General features: G+C 39.5%; 1 protein-coding gene across 1 annotated transcript in view; it reads right to left on the bottom strand.

Annotated features, from left to right (window-relative positions):
• The window catches only part of IPO5 (importin 5), a 43,545-nt gene extending 27,687 nt beyond the window's left edge, over positions 1-15,858 (bottom strand). Inside the window, exons 1-6 of the mRNA XM_080358785.1 lie at positions 15,757-15,858; positions 11,034-11,114; positions 4,947-5,139; positions 4,336-4,438; positions 3,997-4,093; positions 2,740-2,844 (exon numbers count right to left, since the gene is read on the bottom strand). Coding sequence (XP_080214911.1) covers positions 2,740-2,844; positions 3,997-4,093; positions 4,336-4,438; positions 4,947-5,139; positions 11,034-11,114; positions 15,757-15,843 — 666 coding nt within the window. The 5' untranslated portion in view covers positions 15,844-15,858. The remainder of the gene's footprint in view (positions 1-2,739; positions 2,845-3,996; positions 4,094-4,335; positions 4,439-4,946; positions 5,140-11,033; positions 11,115-15,756) is intronic.
• Positions 15,859-16,321: the final 463 nt, after the last annotated feature.

Consider the following 16,321-nt stretch of genomic DNA (forward strand, 5'->3'; position numbering starts at 1 on the left):
CAGAACAATTACAAAGAGATAATATCCAGGGTCCAGAACCACAAAAGTTTCATACAAGTTACGGCTCACAATGTTATATGCCAATGTTGACCATTATTAGTTTAAATCCATCACAGCAGACAGACAATCAGAAAGAATTAAGGTCACACATCAGAGGTGCCAACATGTGAAACCACACAGTTTTGACAAAATACATTTTAAATAAAGAAAACCCCTCAAAGTAACTTTGCCCAAAAGAAAATGAGCCTAACTCCTTTTCTTCCTCAGTTACATAAGAACAGCTTTGAATAGCTTATGCTTACAAACACCAGGAACCTCAAGATTAAATAATTTCATTTGTCTCCAGACAACTCTGGAGAGCCCCAAAATTAAAGCAGACCTTTCAGCCTTCAGTCAATGGACACAGGAAAGAGAAAAAGATATCAAGCTTTTTTCAAGTATCTATACTAACCCATAGCTACATTCTGAAAAGGTATTTAAAATTTACTTTTAGCTGACCAGGTTGATACTTTAATACCAAAGCAGCACACAGTTATTCAATGGTGTTAAAACTCTTCTAGAAGTAGGACATGAAAACACAAACCTCCAAAGAAAAAAAGAGTCTTTAAAAACACTTTTGAGGTTTTGAAAGGAATTTTCATTAGCAGAGTATCTGATGTCGTCTTAACGTAGAAACATTTTTAAAGTGAACAGTTAGGTGGTTTTTACTACTTAAGCCTGGAATCCAACACTTTGATAATGCCACTCAAAGAGCCCACACTTTCAACACAAAATCCGCATTTTCTAATATCAAAAATGTTCTGGGAAAAAAAATAAATCTATCTTGGTTAGGCCTTTTGGACTAATAGTTACCACTCATCCTCTGATTCTGGCAAAGGATAATGTCTCCTGGACATTTACTGGAAGTTTCTGTTAAAGTCTGTATTTTATACCCACTGTATTTTTTACAGTTTTTAAAAGCAAGACTAGGTTTCTGAATAAGAAGTTCAAAAGTTACAGTGAGCCCTAAAAGACAGAGGCACTTCTCTGTAGTTTCAAACACCAACAACCACTGAAGTCAGTTGAAGTTCCAGCTGCCTTTATCTCCACTGCAAGATAAATCTCTTAGATACAAGTTTCAACTACTAGTTCTGAAACTTCAACTACCAGCATAAGCATTATAGAAATTGTACTGAACAGAATTGCTAAGTCAGAATTTTATTTTTAGTTTTTTGCCATGCCAATATTTCAACAAAATGAACTTCAACAGCAAGAAAAAAAAGCCTCCAACTGTCTCCAAAGGTCACTCATCACTATTCTAACACATCCTATCTCCTGTTTATAAACTCAGATCTTCATATCTGTCTTGTGTTACCACAGTCAGAAAATCTAGTCCTTCTCGCAATAAGTACTTTAAAAAGACAGATTTCGTAGCATACTTCTGTGCTCTATATTTGAAAAATAAAGCTTGAAAATGCAAGCTAAGAGCATGTGTTTTCACAGCCTAAAATAGCAGCACTGAAACTTATATCAGACAAAGTAGGCGATTAGTCTGAAGTCTAAAACCAGCATACTATTTAATTGCGAAACATCAAGATAAATAGGGAACCCACCCCAAATCCTGCCTCACTCCCACTCATACAGCACTCAGTAGCCACGGTCCTCTCAGACAGTTACAATTTTTGAACAATACAATTGCCATTGCCCAAGTCACAGACAGGGACTAACCACCAAATAGCCACCTCAACATCAAAATAGTTATCTTGTACACACTAGAGTCTGTTTTCAAGTTGAGTTGATTTTAATAAATTCCTCTCAGTTTCCATTTAAGATCAAGAAGAATTCCATTGGTTGCAGAAGCCAGTAAACTTGGCACAATTTTTCTTCAGCTTGCCAGAAAGCATGCGCAGACAAGGTTTATAACTTACACTGTCAACAGGAACCTGCTATACTGACTGCAGTGAGAAGTCAGTCTTTAGCCTAAATCTAGCCTAATTTAAAAGGGCCAAAAGTTCACTATCATTGTTATCACATGTACTCGCTTATTTCCACTTTTTTCTTAATACAGAAAAGGAACTGTACTGTGAAATTGTAGTCCTTCACAGCTCAAACCATTTCTCCCTCTGGCTGAGTTAACAACAGGCTTCCCCCCAAAAGTATGCAGCCTTAGAGTAGAATTCCAACTTTTGATCGAATTAATCCATCTTAAAAGAGCTGTAATTCAGCCTCAGAAATTATAGGAAGCTTAAAAGGGCATTTTGCTTGCAAGTTCGTAACTTATCAAACAATAATGATCTTTTATCCAGGCTGTTGTTGCTCTGAGAAGCTTTGTTCACAGTAATACCACGCTCTCCTCCAAACTGAAGTGATACAGGATATCATGGGTCAATGAATTTCCCCAGTTACTGATCACTTGAAATCTCAGGATAGATTGTATTTCAAGTATATTAAAATATCATAGTATGATTTTGAGTTTAATACCTTATGAAGAATTTTTACACATTTATCAAAGTAACACTGCATAAATGAATCAGCATTAACTATTGTCCTTAAAACCCCATAAATTAGCTTGTGTTTACAAAATTCTTTATCAGTTTCCACTTGGTGGTGACTGATGTCAGGCTGATTAAGATATAGTTAATCCAGGTCTCAGCATAAGTTCATATGCTATACAAATTTGCAGAGCAATAATTTACATTTCAATACAGTCAATACAGACCATAAATGGCACATTAGAGTGTTACTTGTGCGGTTTCTTACCTGCAAGATTCCAGGTAACAAGTCCGCAAAATGTTTCAGAAGGGGAAGATTGTGTTCATTAGCAAGTACAAATGCAGCTGCAGCTCTAGCAGACAGAGTCTTGATCTAGAAAACAGGCAGGATTGCAGAAAGAAATCTGAAGAACTGGTAATGAAACACACCTTTGTTATCTTTTAACATTAGGCCTATTGTGAGACTATAGTTTATATTATCATTTCCCTTTTACATTTTCATAATAGATACAACAATTAGGTTGCAATGTGGGCTTTTACATCTTACTTCAAATTAAGGTAAAGTGATAATGAAGATCTTCAGCATTTATGTCTTCCATGATACAAAAAAAGTTTATCATATTATGAAGTGGCAGTTATTCTCTAGCCTTGGTTTTGTTTGTTTGTTTTCCTTCAAAGTTTTGGTGTTTAAATATATATATGTATAAAATTATATATATGTAAACCAAAACACTATTGTTTTTAACTTCCATCCTAAATTCAAACATGTATGCAAGTGTCAAGTCCAATTTTTCAAAAAATGCAATCCAAGTGTTTAAAACATACTTCTTTAAAGGCGTGACTTGCGGTACTTTAGAAAATGTTACTCAGTTGACTTTCAAAGGTCAGAAAAAGTTATCCATGGGGGAGCAGCAAACTGAGCCCATAGACCACAGCAGGGTTTCCTACCCTTGCCCAGCATTTTCCACAACAAGAGAAACATTTTAAAAGTACAATTCTCTTCACAAACCAATAATCTAAAACCTTCTGGAAAAGCAAGGCTTGCTAACATGCCCTTACAGCAAAGCATGCACAAATAGTTCAGGGAGTCTTCATATATTCAGAGTTTCAAGACACACTGTGTACAGATACTATCAGTAGAGATACTACATATCTATACTGTTAAATGCAAGGGCCAGAATGAGAGCTTAACACGGAGTTTCTGACCACCCACACTGCTGGCTAAAATCCCTGGCTCTGCTTTGGGCCACCACAACTGTGTTTCTCCAAGTACAACTACTAGGGAAGAGTCTGGGCCTAAGCAGTGCAGATATAAGCCAGCCAGTCATCTTTAGGACCAATAAAAGGTTTGACCTTTTTGTTTTGCAGTAGCTATAGTCTAAACTCCAGAGCTCCATCAGTTTCAGGTACTGCAATTCTCTGGCTGTAATCTATGGTTTAACCCTTATGTCTGAGACTACTATGATAAGTTTCTATGCTCAGGACATATTAAAAAAAAGAAAAAAAGATAACATAAAGGTCTTACTGATGGATGTTCTTGATCTTGCATACACTGAACCAGCATTCTCTTGATGACCTCCAAATAGTGTTGCTGCTGATTCCCAAAAATCCCTGGAAAATTCCTAAGGACAAAGACCAAATCTTAATAGAAATTCACACAGTTTAACCTAAGCTATTATTTTAAACTTATCCAATGTTTAAGGTACAGATTGTAACTGTACATGTAAGAGTTAAGTAAACCGCAACACAACAGAATAGATTAAATATATATGATTATGCGTTAACTAAGTTGTGACAGTGTTCCTTCCATTTCTAGAGATGCGATTTCGCTAACCTGCAAAAATGCAGCAGTCTGAAAGCTTACCAGAAAATATGTAGAGCAGCCTCACGCAGTCCCACATTCTGAGAGCTGACAGAGTCAAATAAGAATTTCAGAACTTCTGGCCACTGGTTGTTGCCATCTTCATCTAGATTAAGCACAAAAAAGTTTTTGGATAAGCAGACTTAAGAGTGGCTAGATCTCAGTTGTGCAGGGCAACCAGTCATCACTATTAAAATGAATTACTAAAAACCTGATCTGAAGACCTGTCAAAGTCACAGTATAAAATATGGCTGAAATATTAAATCTAAAGGCACTCAGAAACACATGATGTCTATTTACTGTTATATAAAAGTACTCCAAAAAGAGACTGATGTAGATGCTCAGCATAACCTTCACAGGAATTTAAACAAAATTGGATTTCTAAACCGTAATACAATCTCACATAAACTCAAGCAACTTAAAAAGCAGAGTTAAGGAATCTTATTTTTATCTGATTAAGGATAATGCAAACAAATATTAGGTTTTACTTTAAACCACAAAATCAGTTAGTATGTCCTGTGCAAAAGTCTATACAAGAGTAGAGAACAAGAGATAAAAATACAACTATATCAACACATGAACATTTTACCGCAATATCAGCCTACGTAAAGTACCTATTAAGTTCCTGGCCAATTCAGCAACGATGTCACAGATTTTTTTCCTCATACTGGACTGTGTTTCCAACTGAATAATCAATAGCAATCCACTTTTGATAGAGGTCTGATCATCAGGTGAAAGAGCTGGATAAACTTCTTCAAAAGCAGAAGACAATAGACGTCGAAGAAGGACAGCTGCCATTTGTCTAGCCTATTGAATAAGAAACTATGTATGTTAAAGTGCTTTTAATGTGATTATGATACACTTATGAGGAAAGACTACGTCATCCTTTCAAATGACCAGTTTTCACTGTGTAGACTTTTTTGGTGAATGGAATACCTCTCAAGCAACAGATGACAACCATGATAGTACATAAGAACATAGTAAAGAAACATCAGCTTACAATGATATTTCTGATAATGACAGCTCCGTAAAAAAATAATCATGGAAACCACTGAGGTATTTAGTTTTTCTTTTCTAAAACTGAACCTTGGACTATTTTGTGGCAAGTTAAGGACTTAGCTGTATTACTAAAAGATATTTAAAGCATGTCTTCTTTCCATAATGGCCCACAGAGATAACTGTAATCCAGATGGGTTTTCTGGATTAACAAGTGACTTAATGGGACAACTTTGTCAGCCAATTAACCTGTAAACCCTCCTGCCCTTCCTCAAGCAGCCAAACTTCATGCTAGACATGAGAACAAAGAGATATATTTTGGTAAATAAAACTCGTATCTGAAAAAACATCAACACAAAACAACAAGAAAAAACAACCAAACAAAGCAAACCACAAAACAAACAAAATGCTACTAATAAAACCCCAAAGCTTTCAGCCTTTTGAAGACCTACAATGAAATGTTTTTCTTTGAACTTGAATTTGAGCACAGGAACCTCAATACCACATATTACAATCTTCTATGCTTCCTGCTTGTGTACAGTGATTCTACAGGACAATCATTTATGTATCTCTATATACATACAATTATAAAAGAACTAGAAGAAAAAAACTGAGTAATTCAAAATGAATCGAACAAAATATGCAGTAAAGGCAAAAAGACACACAAAGCACTCTGAATAACTTAATAAACGATATGTTCACTAACCAGTGTTTCAAGGACAAACAGTAATTAAAAACCATCCCCCAAATTTATCAAGTTTAACATGAGTAACAAAAACATATGCGTTAAATCCTCAGGAAAAATAACTGAAAGCAACATGCACTCAATTTTTTCCTAAGATATTTTTACTTAATCTGTACTTGAATGAAAAACAGCTTCATCTGCAACAGCATTTGGAATTAAAAAATGTTAAATGAGCAGCAGAACTAATGGAGTCCAATTTCCAAATGATCTCTCAGTGATACTGCCACAGCCTAACCTATAGATGAGAAACACAAACTGCTGCAAAGTCTCAGCTTCTAATATACCCTGTAAAAATCAGGTATTGTTAGAATATCACCCAAGATACTATTCTTGTTGTATTGTGCAATCTCCAGACTCACTGTGCCTTTTTCCAATCTGTTCAGATGTTTTCTATACAGCTGAAGAGTATTGCATGCAACGTGTCTGTATACTAGCAAAAGGGAAGGACTAGAATTAGACCTTATTCTAGATCATTCCTCATCGCTTCCCTCCTCAACAGCTCCAGTGTGGACCAAAACCACCACATACATAGGATTAGTAGATCCTCTCTAGTAGATCTAAGGAAGACAGCAGGTGAACAAAGATGGTCAGTGCCCACATGTACTGTAGCTCCCACCATAAGCCACGGTTCTCTAGCAAGAGGTTGTCACATGGGGAATAGGAGTTAGGAAGGAGGAAGATGGTTTCCCCACTGCCTCTGGGAATCCCATTAACAATGTGTCCAAAATCTTTAATGGTACCACAATATAATGTTATCTTTCCTTCTTCCACTCCTAGAAGCACCAATATTGTGAAAGAATAAATTTCTCCTCATTAGTATGGTAAACTTCCATAGGAGAAGCCTTGGCTGAGGAGCAAGTTTGCTGGGACTGAATAAGGCACAAACTCTGGTGCAATGTCTTCCCTTACTCCAGGCATTGTGTTTCTGTGCATATTCTCTGACATCTGATAATGACTGAACTCACATTATGTTAATGCCTTTCCTGAAGTAATAGGTGGCCAGATAGAGAACAGAGCTTGTCTTCACAAAGCACAGTCTCAAGGATAAGAATTTCCAACTTTGAAGACCTTAAAATATTAGAAGACAGACAAAGACTGATCGCAAAGTGAAAACATAAGTAACAAGGTATAAAGAAATAAGATCAGCACTATATGAATTAGCTTCTCATTACTGTCATTATAGGCTTAGAAATAAATTCCAAAATTCCTTAAAGCAAATTCAAACGTTTGATGGAATGATAAAGAAGCAATTGACTTCTAATAGTAAATCGCATATTTTCCTTGGCAAATATCCACCTATATATGAAAATGACCATTGTCAATTCAATTATGACTAACACGGATGGATAAATGGCAGCTCTAGGGCTGCTTCTTCTGCTTTAAGGAAGAAAGTGTATCTTTTTCACACACACCAAAGGCTCTCTCAAGTATTACAAGATATGTACCCAAAAAAGCATTTTAAAATCCTACAATTTAGCGACTATAGCTTTTAATGAGAACAGAAGAAAATAAATTGTCCATACCAATGTAGAACTTCCATCTACCAATGAGGTATAAAAAAAAAGCCAGAATTCTCTCCTAGCACTGGATTCTTCTGCATGTCTAAATTACTGAGGGGCTCAGACACAATCAGAATGTCAAAGGGATGAACATAAAAAGTAGTCATACTACTTAAATTTCAACATATCTCCTCTTATTAATAGAAATTACGATGCTTTAAAAATGTTCTAGGACTCTACGGATGACGGAACCATGGCACAAGAAAAAAAACCAACTTGATCAGCAGGGCAGCAAAAGAGTTATGAACAGAAGTCTGAGATACAACCTTCTACACCAGCATTCAAAGCATCCAGGTAATCCTACACAATTTGTAAGAAAAAGACTGACCATCTTGTGTAGCACAGCCACAGTAATTTTTACTTTCATTTTATTGTTCCTTTGAAGACTTCAAAGAGGAAAACATACATGGATGGAAGCAATCAATATTTAGGACACAGTCCAAAGATGGCCCTGCACAATCTCATTCCAGGATCCAGCACCACATGGAATTCAAATCACGCGGTGCGTAAGGTTTGCACACAACTCAAAGGCAGAACCATGGTGCACCAGCAGTCCATGGGTTGCCATCCTTCCCCTCCAAATGTTGAACAAGACACTGCCTGCAACAGTACTTTTCAGACTGAGAGATGCAAGCCCTTCATGTGACAATACAAAGAGAGGGAAGGGAAAGGTCAGAACATTCTAAGAGGGCTGAGAGTACAGCAGAAACACAGTTTTACACAGCATTTGCTACTGTATTTCACAGTGCTTGAAATTAGTCAACTGTAAATTGGGACATGAGTGAAAACTGTCAATTTCCAGTTAACCAGAAAGAGAAGAAATGCAAGATTAGATGAAGAATTTCTGTTCCTAGGATTCAGGTGCTAAATCAAAACTGTGAAGGAAGAAGCCTCTAACACCTCAGACACATTTTGAGAATGAAAATCATCAAATACACTAAATACATACCACCTTTCTGTTCAACCCTTTAAAAAGAAGAAATAGAGTCCTAACTTCACAAGAGTGAGACTACAGGTTCAGGAAGCTTGAGATGCAGGTTGAAGACCCTTTTAAGCCTGAGGTGTACAAAATCACATATCATCTGGCAGAAAAGCATTCCAGCTTAGAGGTCATGTGCTTCCCCTCCACTTCTGTGAACAGTGTTACTCTGCTATCAGGAAAATATGAATGAGAACAGAGGAAAAAGGTGAGTATTTCCACAGTTTAGGCATTTGGTTAAAAGGAGAAAATCTTTTATACAGTTAGTTTTTTTAAGATTTATTCCTGATCTAGCTTAATGTTTTTTCCACATCAATGCAAGGGGTCCTGGGAGCAGGATCTGAATCCCTGTTTCTCCATTTAAATGCCAAAATTACTAGGTTGCAGCGTCTGGATGTCTCTGTCCACACAGTTCTTTGAATGCTGTATTCTGTCCAATACAGCAGCACAGATCCTGCAAATAGGCTGGAGTATTTTCTTCAGCCTAGTTTTCCTGGGAGGGGGCAAAGCAATGCAGATGCTTGATGATGAGCAGGGGTCCCAACCCTATTCCCACAGCCCAGGCAAGGGATCTTTAATGTTGTAAGGTTTGTTCAAGCAGCCTGTGTTCAGTAATGCCAGTACATTTGATGTGCTCAGAGGACACATGCCAGGCCCAAGGCTCTATCCACCAGTGACATATGCAATATTCTGCCCAATATTTGAATCTACATGAAACATATGCAGACACAAAGTGCCTAGCTGTTCATACCAACACCATAGTGAACATGCACAGAATGCTTCCCTGCCTGTTTAAATGCAATGTTTACATTAAGTATGGGTATGGCTTCAATTAGGTTCTGATTAGGCTACTAGGTATTTGGATTTATGGGGAAGAGAGGTTGTTCATAGGTTTTATTAATCAGGATTTTTTTAGTCCAGTACCTAATGTCTGCTTAATTTATGAGCTAAAATTTAAACCTTTATTTGATTTATCCATTGGTGAAGTTAAACATCAAGTTATTCTACAAACATAAACCTCTGATGGCTTTGGTAAGAGTACCTTCGACAGGTGAAGAGTTTATTTGCATTTGGGTAAGTTGGAAGCCAAATCATTGGCAAGATTCTGAATGAGTTTTAGACTGGGCTATTTCCTTAGATGATGTAAAGGGAATAAAATCAGTAAATACATGGAGCAAGTATTTATTCACACAAGCATGGCTTTGTAGTTGTCCACTCAGACTTACCAAATGTATTCAATACAAAACAGAAACATGTGCAATGGAGCTATGACTTCTAGGGTATAATAACACCCTTCGATTAAAAATAGACAGTGGGACATCTTATTTTTCATGGCAAATCTAAATACATGAGAGACTACTCTACAGCTTTCTATAATTTGTAACAGAGAGGCAGGAGCAAAAACTACACAGCTTTTATGCAATCAGTTGCTAGCATAGCACTGAAGGATTCTGTCGGAAGAACGCTGTTTAGTAGGTAGATAAGCATCAGTAAGTTGACACTGGGCACTAAAAAGCACAAACAGCATCTACCCCTAAACTGAATACAGTCTAGCAGAAGAGATCATTATCCAGAGAGAAACAGTACACTTATACGCTGCTTATATTGTTCAGAAATTCTACAAGCTATATACTTCCATTGTTCAGTAAAACTCTTAATTTGAAAAAAAAAGTCAAATGTTTTTACTCTGAAGTTTGTAATACCTTGAAAGTGTAGTAGTTCTTCACTCTGCATATCCAAGTGAATAATAGTTTTACCAAGAAGTACTATACCTGATTGCTAGTGTATGAGCCTTTAAAAATTAAGAAAAAACTAAAAGGCACAGTTACTGTAGGTCCACAGAAAAATTTTACATAGTGCTTAGACTGCTCTCCATTAGGCCTATAACACTGCTAGATGACTTAATGAGCATTTTCCTCCCCAAACAGGACAAAATGCAAAAGCCATCTGAATGAACATGCAAAATAACTGCTACCTTATCTTTCCCCAATTCTGATTTGAGAAGTACAAGAAGTTTCAGATGATACATAAGTTTAACACATTTAGGCACAGGAACCCAAAGTGGAAAGTATGTCTCAACTGTCACTTGAAAGAACATCACAGTAAGTCATGTATTAGTTACACATTTTAACGAAAGAATCCATTCATCAAGCAAAACACACAACCAGAAAACAATGAAGATCTAAGCAGTCACTTATGAAAGACTACTTTTGAAACGAAATATCCTACATCCAAAAGTCTCAGCTAGTGAACTTGACATGCAATAAACTAGATGAGTGGTCCCTCTGCAAATGTGCAGTAACTTAAGATGATTTAGTTTATGTACAACGTATTCATTTATCCCAAAATGACCAGCACTGATTTCTTTCCCGCTTCTCCAAGTTCCCTTGAAAATATGCAGAATTCAAAGATTGAGACATACCTCCTCAGCAGCCGCAGTATTCCTGATTGCTTGTAGGAGGAACGTGATCTTAGACTGACCTGGAATATTCTCATATGTCTCCTGCATAAAAAGGGATGCAGATTATTATAAACAATTACTAGAAAACATGTGTTAAGTATTAATATGAATAATATTTAATATTAACATGAACTTTCCTTTTAAACAACTTCAGTATCCATCCAGTTAATAGAACATAACATAGCAAAAACAAAAAACTTACCAAAATACAAATTTCTGACCTTTTTTAAAATCATTCTTTGTTACCTAATAAGACCTGCCATATTCAAATGATCTACATATGCATTACTGGCCACTTACAAAATTAGTTAAGAAAAACAAATTAACCAGAACATGTATTCTTCTGGAAATACAACATATATGGAATATGTATCCTCCTGGAAATCCATCATAGCTTCTATCAAAGGATTAAGAACTTTGGAGTCTGAGACTGAACTATGACCAACAGGTTGATAACCACTGACAAATGTAGAGTCCAAAAATTTGTTCAGTTCTTTTTTTTTTGAACCTTTCTACAGCCTTTACAGTATAATGTGGTAGTCACACATCTCAACTACGCATTTTGAATAAGAAGTTTTCATTTTTAAACTCCTCCCCCTTAGGGAAACCCTCTTAATAAAACAGAAAGTTTAATGAGAAGTTCAGTTATGTTGTCTTAGACACTTCTGGCGTGCAGTTCATTCACTATGGCTTTTTAAATTAGATTGTTACTTAGAAGCTAGAGTGAGCACACAGTAAAATAATTTTTGGTATCCAAAACATGGTATACATGAGCATTTCAAAACTACAAATGCTTATTTCTAAGATACTAAACTTACGTAGGTAAGAGCAGGGGAATTAGAAGCTGAAGAACATCTACATAAAACATTCAGAAATAGTCCTATACTTACTAACCCCGAAAGAGTTATTTTTGGGGATAAGTTACTCCACCCTTTCCACATATGCACTATCCCATCCTGAACGCAAGGAACAAGCCTACTATACAAAGCCCAGGTTCATTTAAATCAGTTCCCTGCCTGCCAACTTCCCATTCTTACCAGCAGCTCTAATACCCTACCAAATCTACACACCTTGACCGTATACCTACTATTTTCCATAAAGCAGTTTCTCCATCATACACATTTAATATTAAACATTATCTTCTTCCACATTCTGTATCTATCTCCTACTAGGTCTCGTTCCTGGACACAATTCTTACTTCATATTCTCTCTAGTTGCTAATACATGCCAACAGTCAATGAGACTAAATCCCCAATGAATCCCTGAATTTAATCTAATAATTTAATGGAGACTGCAAAATTAAATGAGGTTTAGGGTCAAAATAGAAAGTCTTCTCACACTAACCATTTCCATTAATGTATATATTTATATTGCACTATTATCTACAAATATAAAGACAAATACAGAAACAAGGTTCCCTAACCACAGGCCCAGGAGGGACCTGAAGCTATGCTTTCGTGGACAGCTGAAGCACTGTAAAAGCTGCCTTCCCTCATGGCAATTATGTTAATAATGAAATTCTATTTTGAGCTTTTAAACTCACTAGAAACGGCAGCAACCTATCCAGTTGTTCACTGGCATAATTCTGTCAATTCAATAAACTGGATTCAGAAGATGCTGAAGAGCATCAGTGCAAGGTAGGCAAGAACTCATGGCCAAAACCAGAACGTTTCTCCTGTGTTGCTGGAGCACTACTTTGCTGGTTCCACCCATCTTACACCCACCCTTGACTACACCCTAACTATGTACCTGGATCCTGCTACATCTTTACTGTACTCTAGTTTGTTATTAGTTCCCCAGCTACTTTATCCACAGGTACAAGTTTCTCACACAGCACAACTAACTTTCAGAATACATGCAACAAATAGCTATTATCTATACTTGGTACTCATGCTCTTCCAATCTGAGAAAAATATTTTTAAAAAATAGCATAAAATCACCAAAACAAAGTAAATAGAAGTTTCTCTATCAGAAGACAGACACACAAATAAGAGAAAGAGAGGGTTTTCATAGTCAACAGACAACATTGCGACAATTTTTAGTAGGAGATAAAACGAATGAACTGGGTTTCAGTAAACTGGTCAGAACAAGTTATGAGTGTGCTAGCACATACATAGATCCATATAGACAAATACTTAAATAAAAACAGGTTTTAGGTGATTAAACTTTACTCCCTTTTACAGCTTTCACTACACCCCCACTCAACCAGGCTATGACTCCACATCTCCATCAAGTTTAGTCTTCAACATAACACTCCTCATCCTAATTTGAATGACCAGACCCATTAGAAATGGTCTGTCTCCTCCAGTTTCCTGTCCATCCCTTTCTCATTCTCACTGTTTTTTATTGGACACAAATGAAAACCTGCTATTTGATCTACATGCAGTTATCTGAATCCCTATACTTTTCAATATAGCCTTCCAACAGTAAGTACACTTTGAAAAACTCATTGGACCATGCAGATGTTTAAGATTAAATGTGAGTCCTGTATGATTTTAGTAAGCAGATATTCTAAAGGCTATGCAATACTTTCATCCAAAGAAATCTTACTTCAAGAAACAGGCAAAGGGAAAAAAAAAAGTCAATCTACCTAAAGTACAGAAAGACAGATTTGTGTTTCTGGGTACAAGTTTGTTAACACACCATGAATAAGACTAAGCTGGGATCCTCACAGCTATGCTCGGTGGAAGAGTAAGAGACAACAGACAAATTGAAAAAAGAATGTTGAGACTGGATAGAAGTTCAGACCTCATTGCTCTAACTAGGACAGTCAAGCAGGAGCGGGTTTCTCAGAGAGCTTGTGCAGTCTCCATTCTTAGAGGTTTTCAAGATCCAACAGGACAAAGCCCCAAATGACCTGATCTGACAGCTGACACTGCTTTCAGCAGGAGATCACACTACAGACCTCCTGAGGACCCTTTCCACTCCAAATGATCATAAACCATAAAAATATTTCCAATATACCTTGGGAATATGCAGAAACCAATGCCAGATTTGGTGCAGTTAAATAAGTAAAAGTTATACTACTTGCTTGCACCTATTTAAGAACTAATGGACTTCAAAAGCTTGGTGATCTATCACAATTAAGATTTCTTATTCTGATTGACCATGATGCATATGTACCTATAAGGATTAAACAAACTCCAACTCAGTTCCAAGCAAGTTTCTGACAGAATACACCAGTCTTACGAAGCTATGGTTTAGCCTTTTTTTTTTTTTTTTCACAATAATGTTTTATTTCACAGGCATTGTTACACAGCTGACCAATAAAACTGCTTTGTTACAATTTTAATAAAGTTCAAAAAGTTGTGAGAAATATTCTTATGTTACGCACAGGAGGATGAGAAAATAAAGAAATTCATCTTACAGAGAACAGCCTCTATTCCATCCCTGTGTTCAGGAGTGTGGGAATAATTCTCATCACTTCTCTAGAAAGCATTTGTAGTAATCAATATTGAACTTCGCTGTGTTCCTAAAAATGTGTCTCTCCTCCTTCTCATTGCCAAATTATATTTCAGGAATTTTCACTGCAGCATCAGGAACAATACCACTTTTTATTCTTTGCCAAACAATGTGCTGAACTCTGCTGACCGCTGAAGTGATGAGAGTGATAAAAGACCCAATGTAGCCATGCAGTGGGAATTCATGCTAAACCTAGACGCTAGTATTTGATTCAATGGGAGAGATTCCCCACTAGGCTTGACAATGGAGTCTTAAGCATGACAGAGAGAAAGAATTAACGTGGCTTAGCCATCACAAAGAATTTTAGCTGAAATAACACATCTGAAAAGTTTTTGCTGATAACAGAGAAACTCTGTATACTGAGAACGCTTCTTTTAGTGAAATATTTCTTAGCTGACGAAACACTTGAATACATGGCACATTCCGAAGTTAAAAACCAAATTGCTGTGTGGGAAGAGGTCTTCGGGGGGCGGGGGGAGAGGGCAGCTGCGGCCCCGCTGCTGCCCCAGCCCCGGCGGCACAGCCCGGGGACACGGGACCCTCAGCGAGGGCCGCCTCGGGAGCACAGAAACCGGGCTGCAAGTGCACTCATTCCCCCTCGGGGACCCGGCGGAGCGCTTCAATCCCTCCCCTCCGAGCCCCGCACCCCCTCGAGGGCAGACACCCGCCCTGACCTCGTTTGGGGACCCCCCCCTCACGAGCCGGGGAAAACTGGCCCCACCACCCGCTCGGCCTCCGGGCCGCGCTCCGGCAGGTCGGCCAGCTCGGGCCCCATCTCACCATGGGCAACGGGGAGAAAACCGCCCCGGGGAAGGGGGCTCCGCAGGTACCCGACGGGCAGAGCGGGCACCAGGCGACCGAGTGATGCCAGACACGCAGGGTGGGGGGAGGGCGGGGGGGACGCGAGACCCCTCGCGCCCTCATGCGCCCGGCGCGCGCGCCAGCGGCCGGAGCCCTCGCTCTCGCCCAACGGCCGGAGCGACCCCCGCGCCCCACCGGGGGGGAACCGCCATAACCGCTCCGCTGTCCCCGCACCCGGCCGGCGCCGAAGCTGGGGGAAGGCCCCGGGCCGCCCCGGCAGCAGCTGGTGCCGCTGCTCACACGTGGGACTCGGCTGGCCCCGCCGCCTCCCTGCCCTCCCCCCGCCGCTCCCGCCGGCAAGGTCTGCGAGGTCTGACAGGCCGGCTTGGCGCCCTGAGCCGGGGCGAGGCGGACCCATTACCTCGGCCTGCTTGCGGACCGCATTGTCTGGGCTGAGCAGGTTGCCCAGGAGGAGGTAGAACTGCTCCTGCTCCGCCGTCGCCGCCATTGCTGCGAAAGGGAAAGAGAGGGAGGCCGGCCGGGCGGGGACAGGGAGGCGGGGGAGGCGGGGAGGGGAAAGCCGGCCGCGCCGCCAGCGCAGACACACGGAGAAGAGGCGGAGCCGCCGCGCTCTGCTCCCGGCTCCCCCCTGGGGCCGGCCGCGCCAGCCGCGTTCTCGAACGCCCCCATTGGCTGCGGTGCAAGGAGCCTCACCCCCGATTGGCCTGCCTTCGCTATGACGTCCTGATGACTCGACTAAGGGGGGAGTGGAAAGCGACTGAACAACCGTCCCTGAATGAAGGCTTGTCTCCTTTTGTCTCATTGGTGCGCCTCCCGGCCGGAGGAGGCAGGCAGAGGCGGGGAAAAGCCCAAAAGGGCACTTTGATTGGTCGAGGGCTCTGGCAATCTCGGTGGGATTGGTCAGATGCGCTGTCAGGCGGTGAGGGCAGGGCGGGGTCGCGCTAGGACGCCGTGCTGGGGGCAGA

The sequence above is a fragment of the Nesoenas mayeri genome, assembly GCF_963082525.1.
Source record: "Nesoenas mayeri genome assembly, chromosome: 1".
Lineage (NCBI taxonomy): Eukaryota > Metazoa > Chordata > Aves > Columbiformes > Columbidae > Nesoenas > Nesoenas mayeri.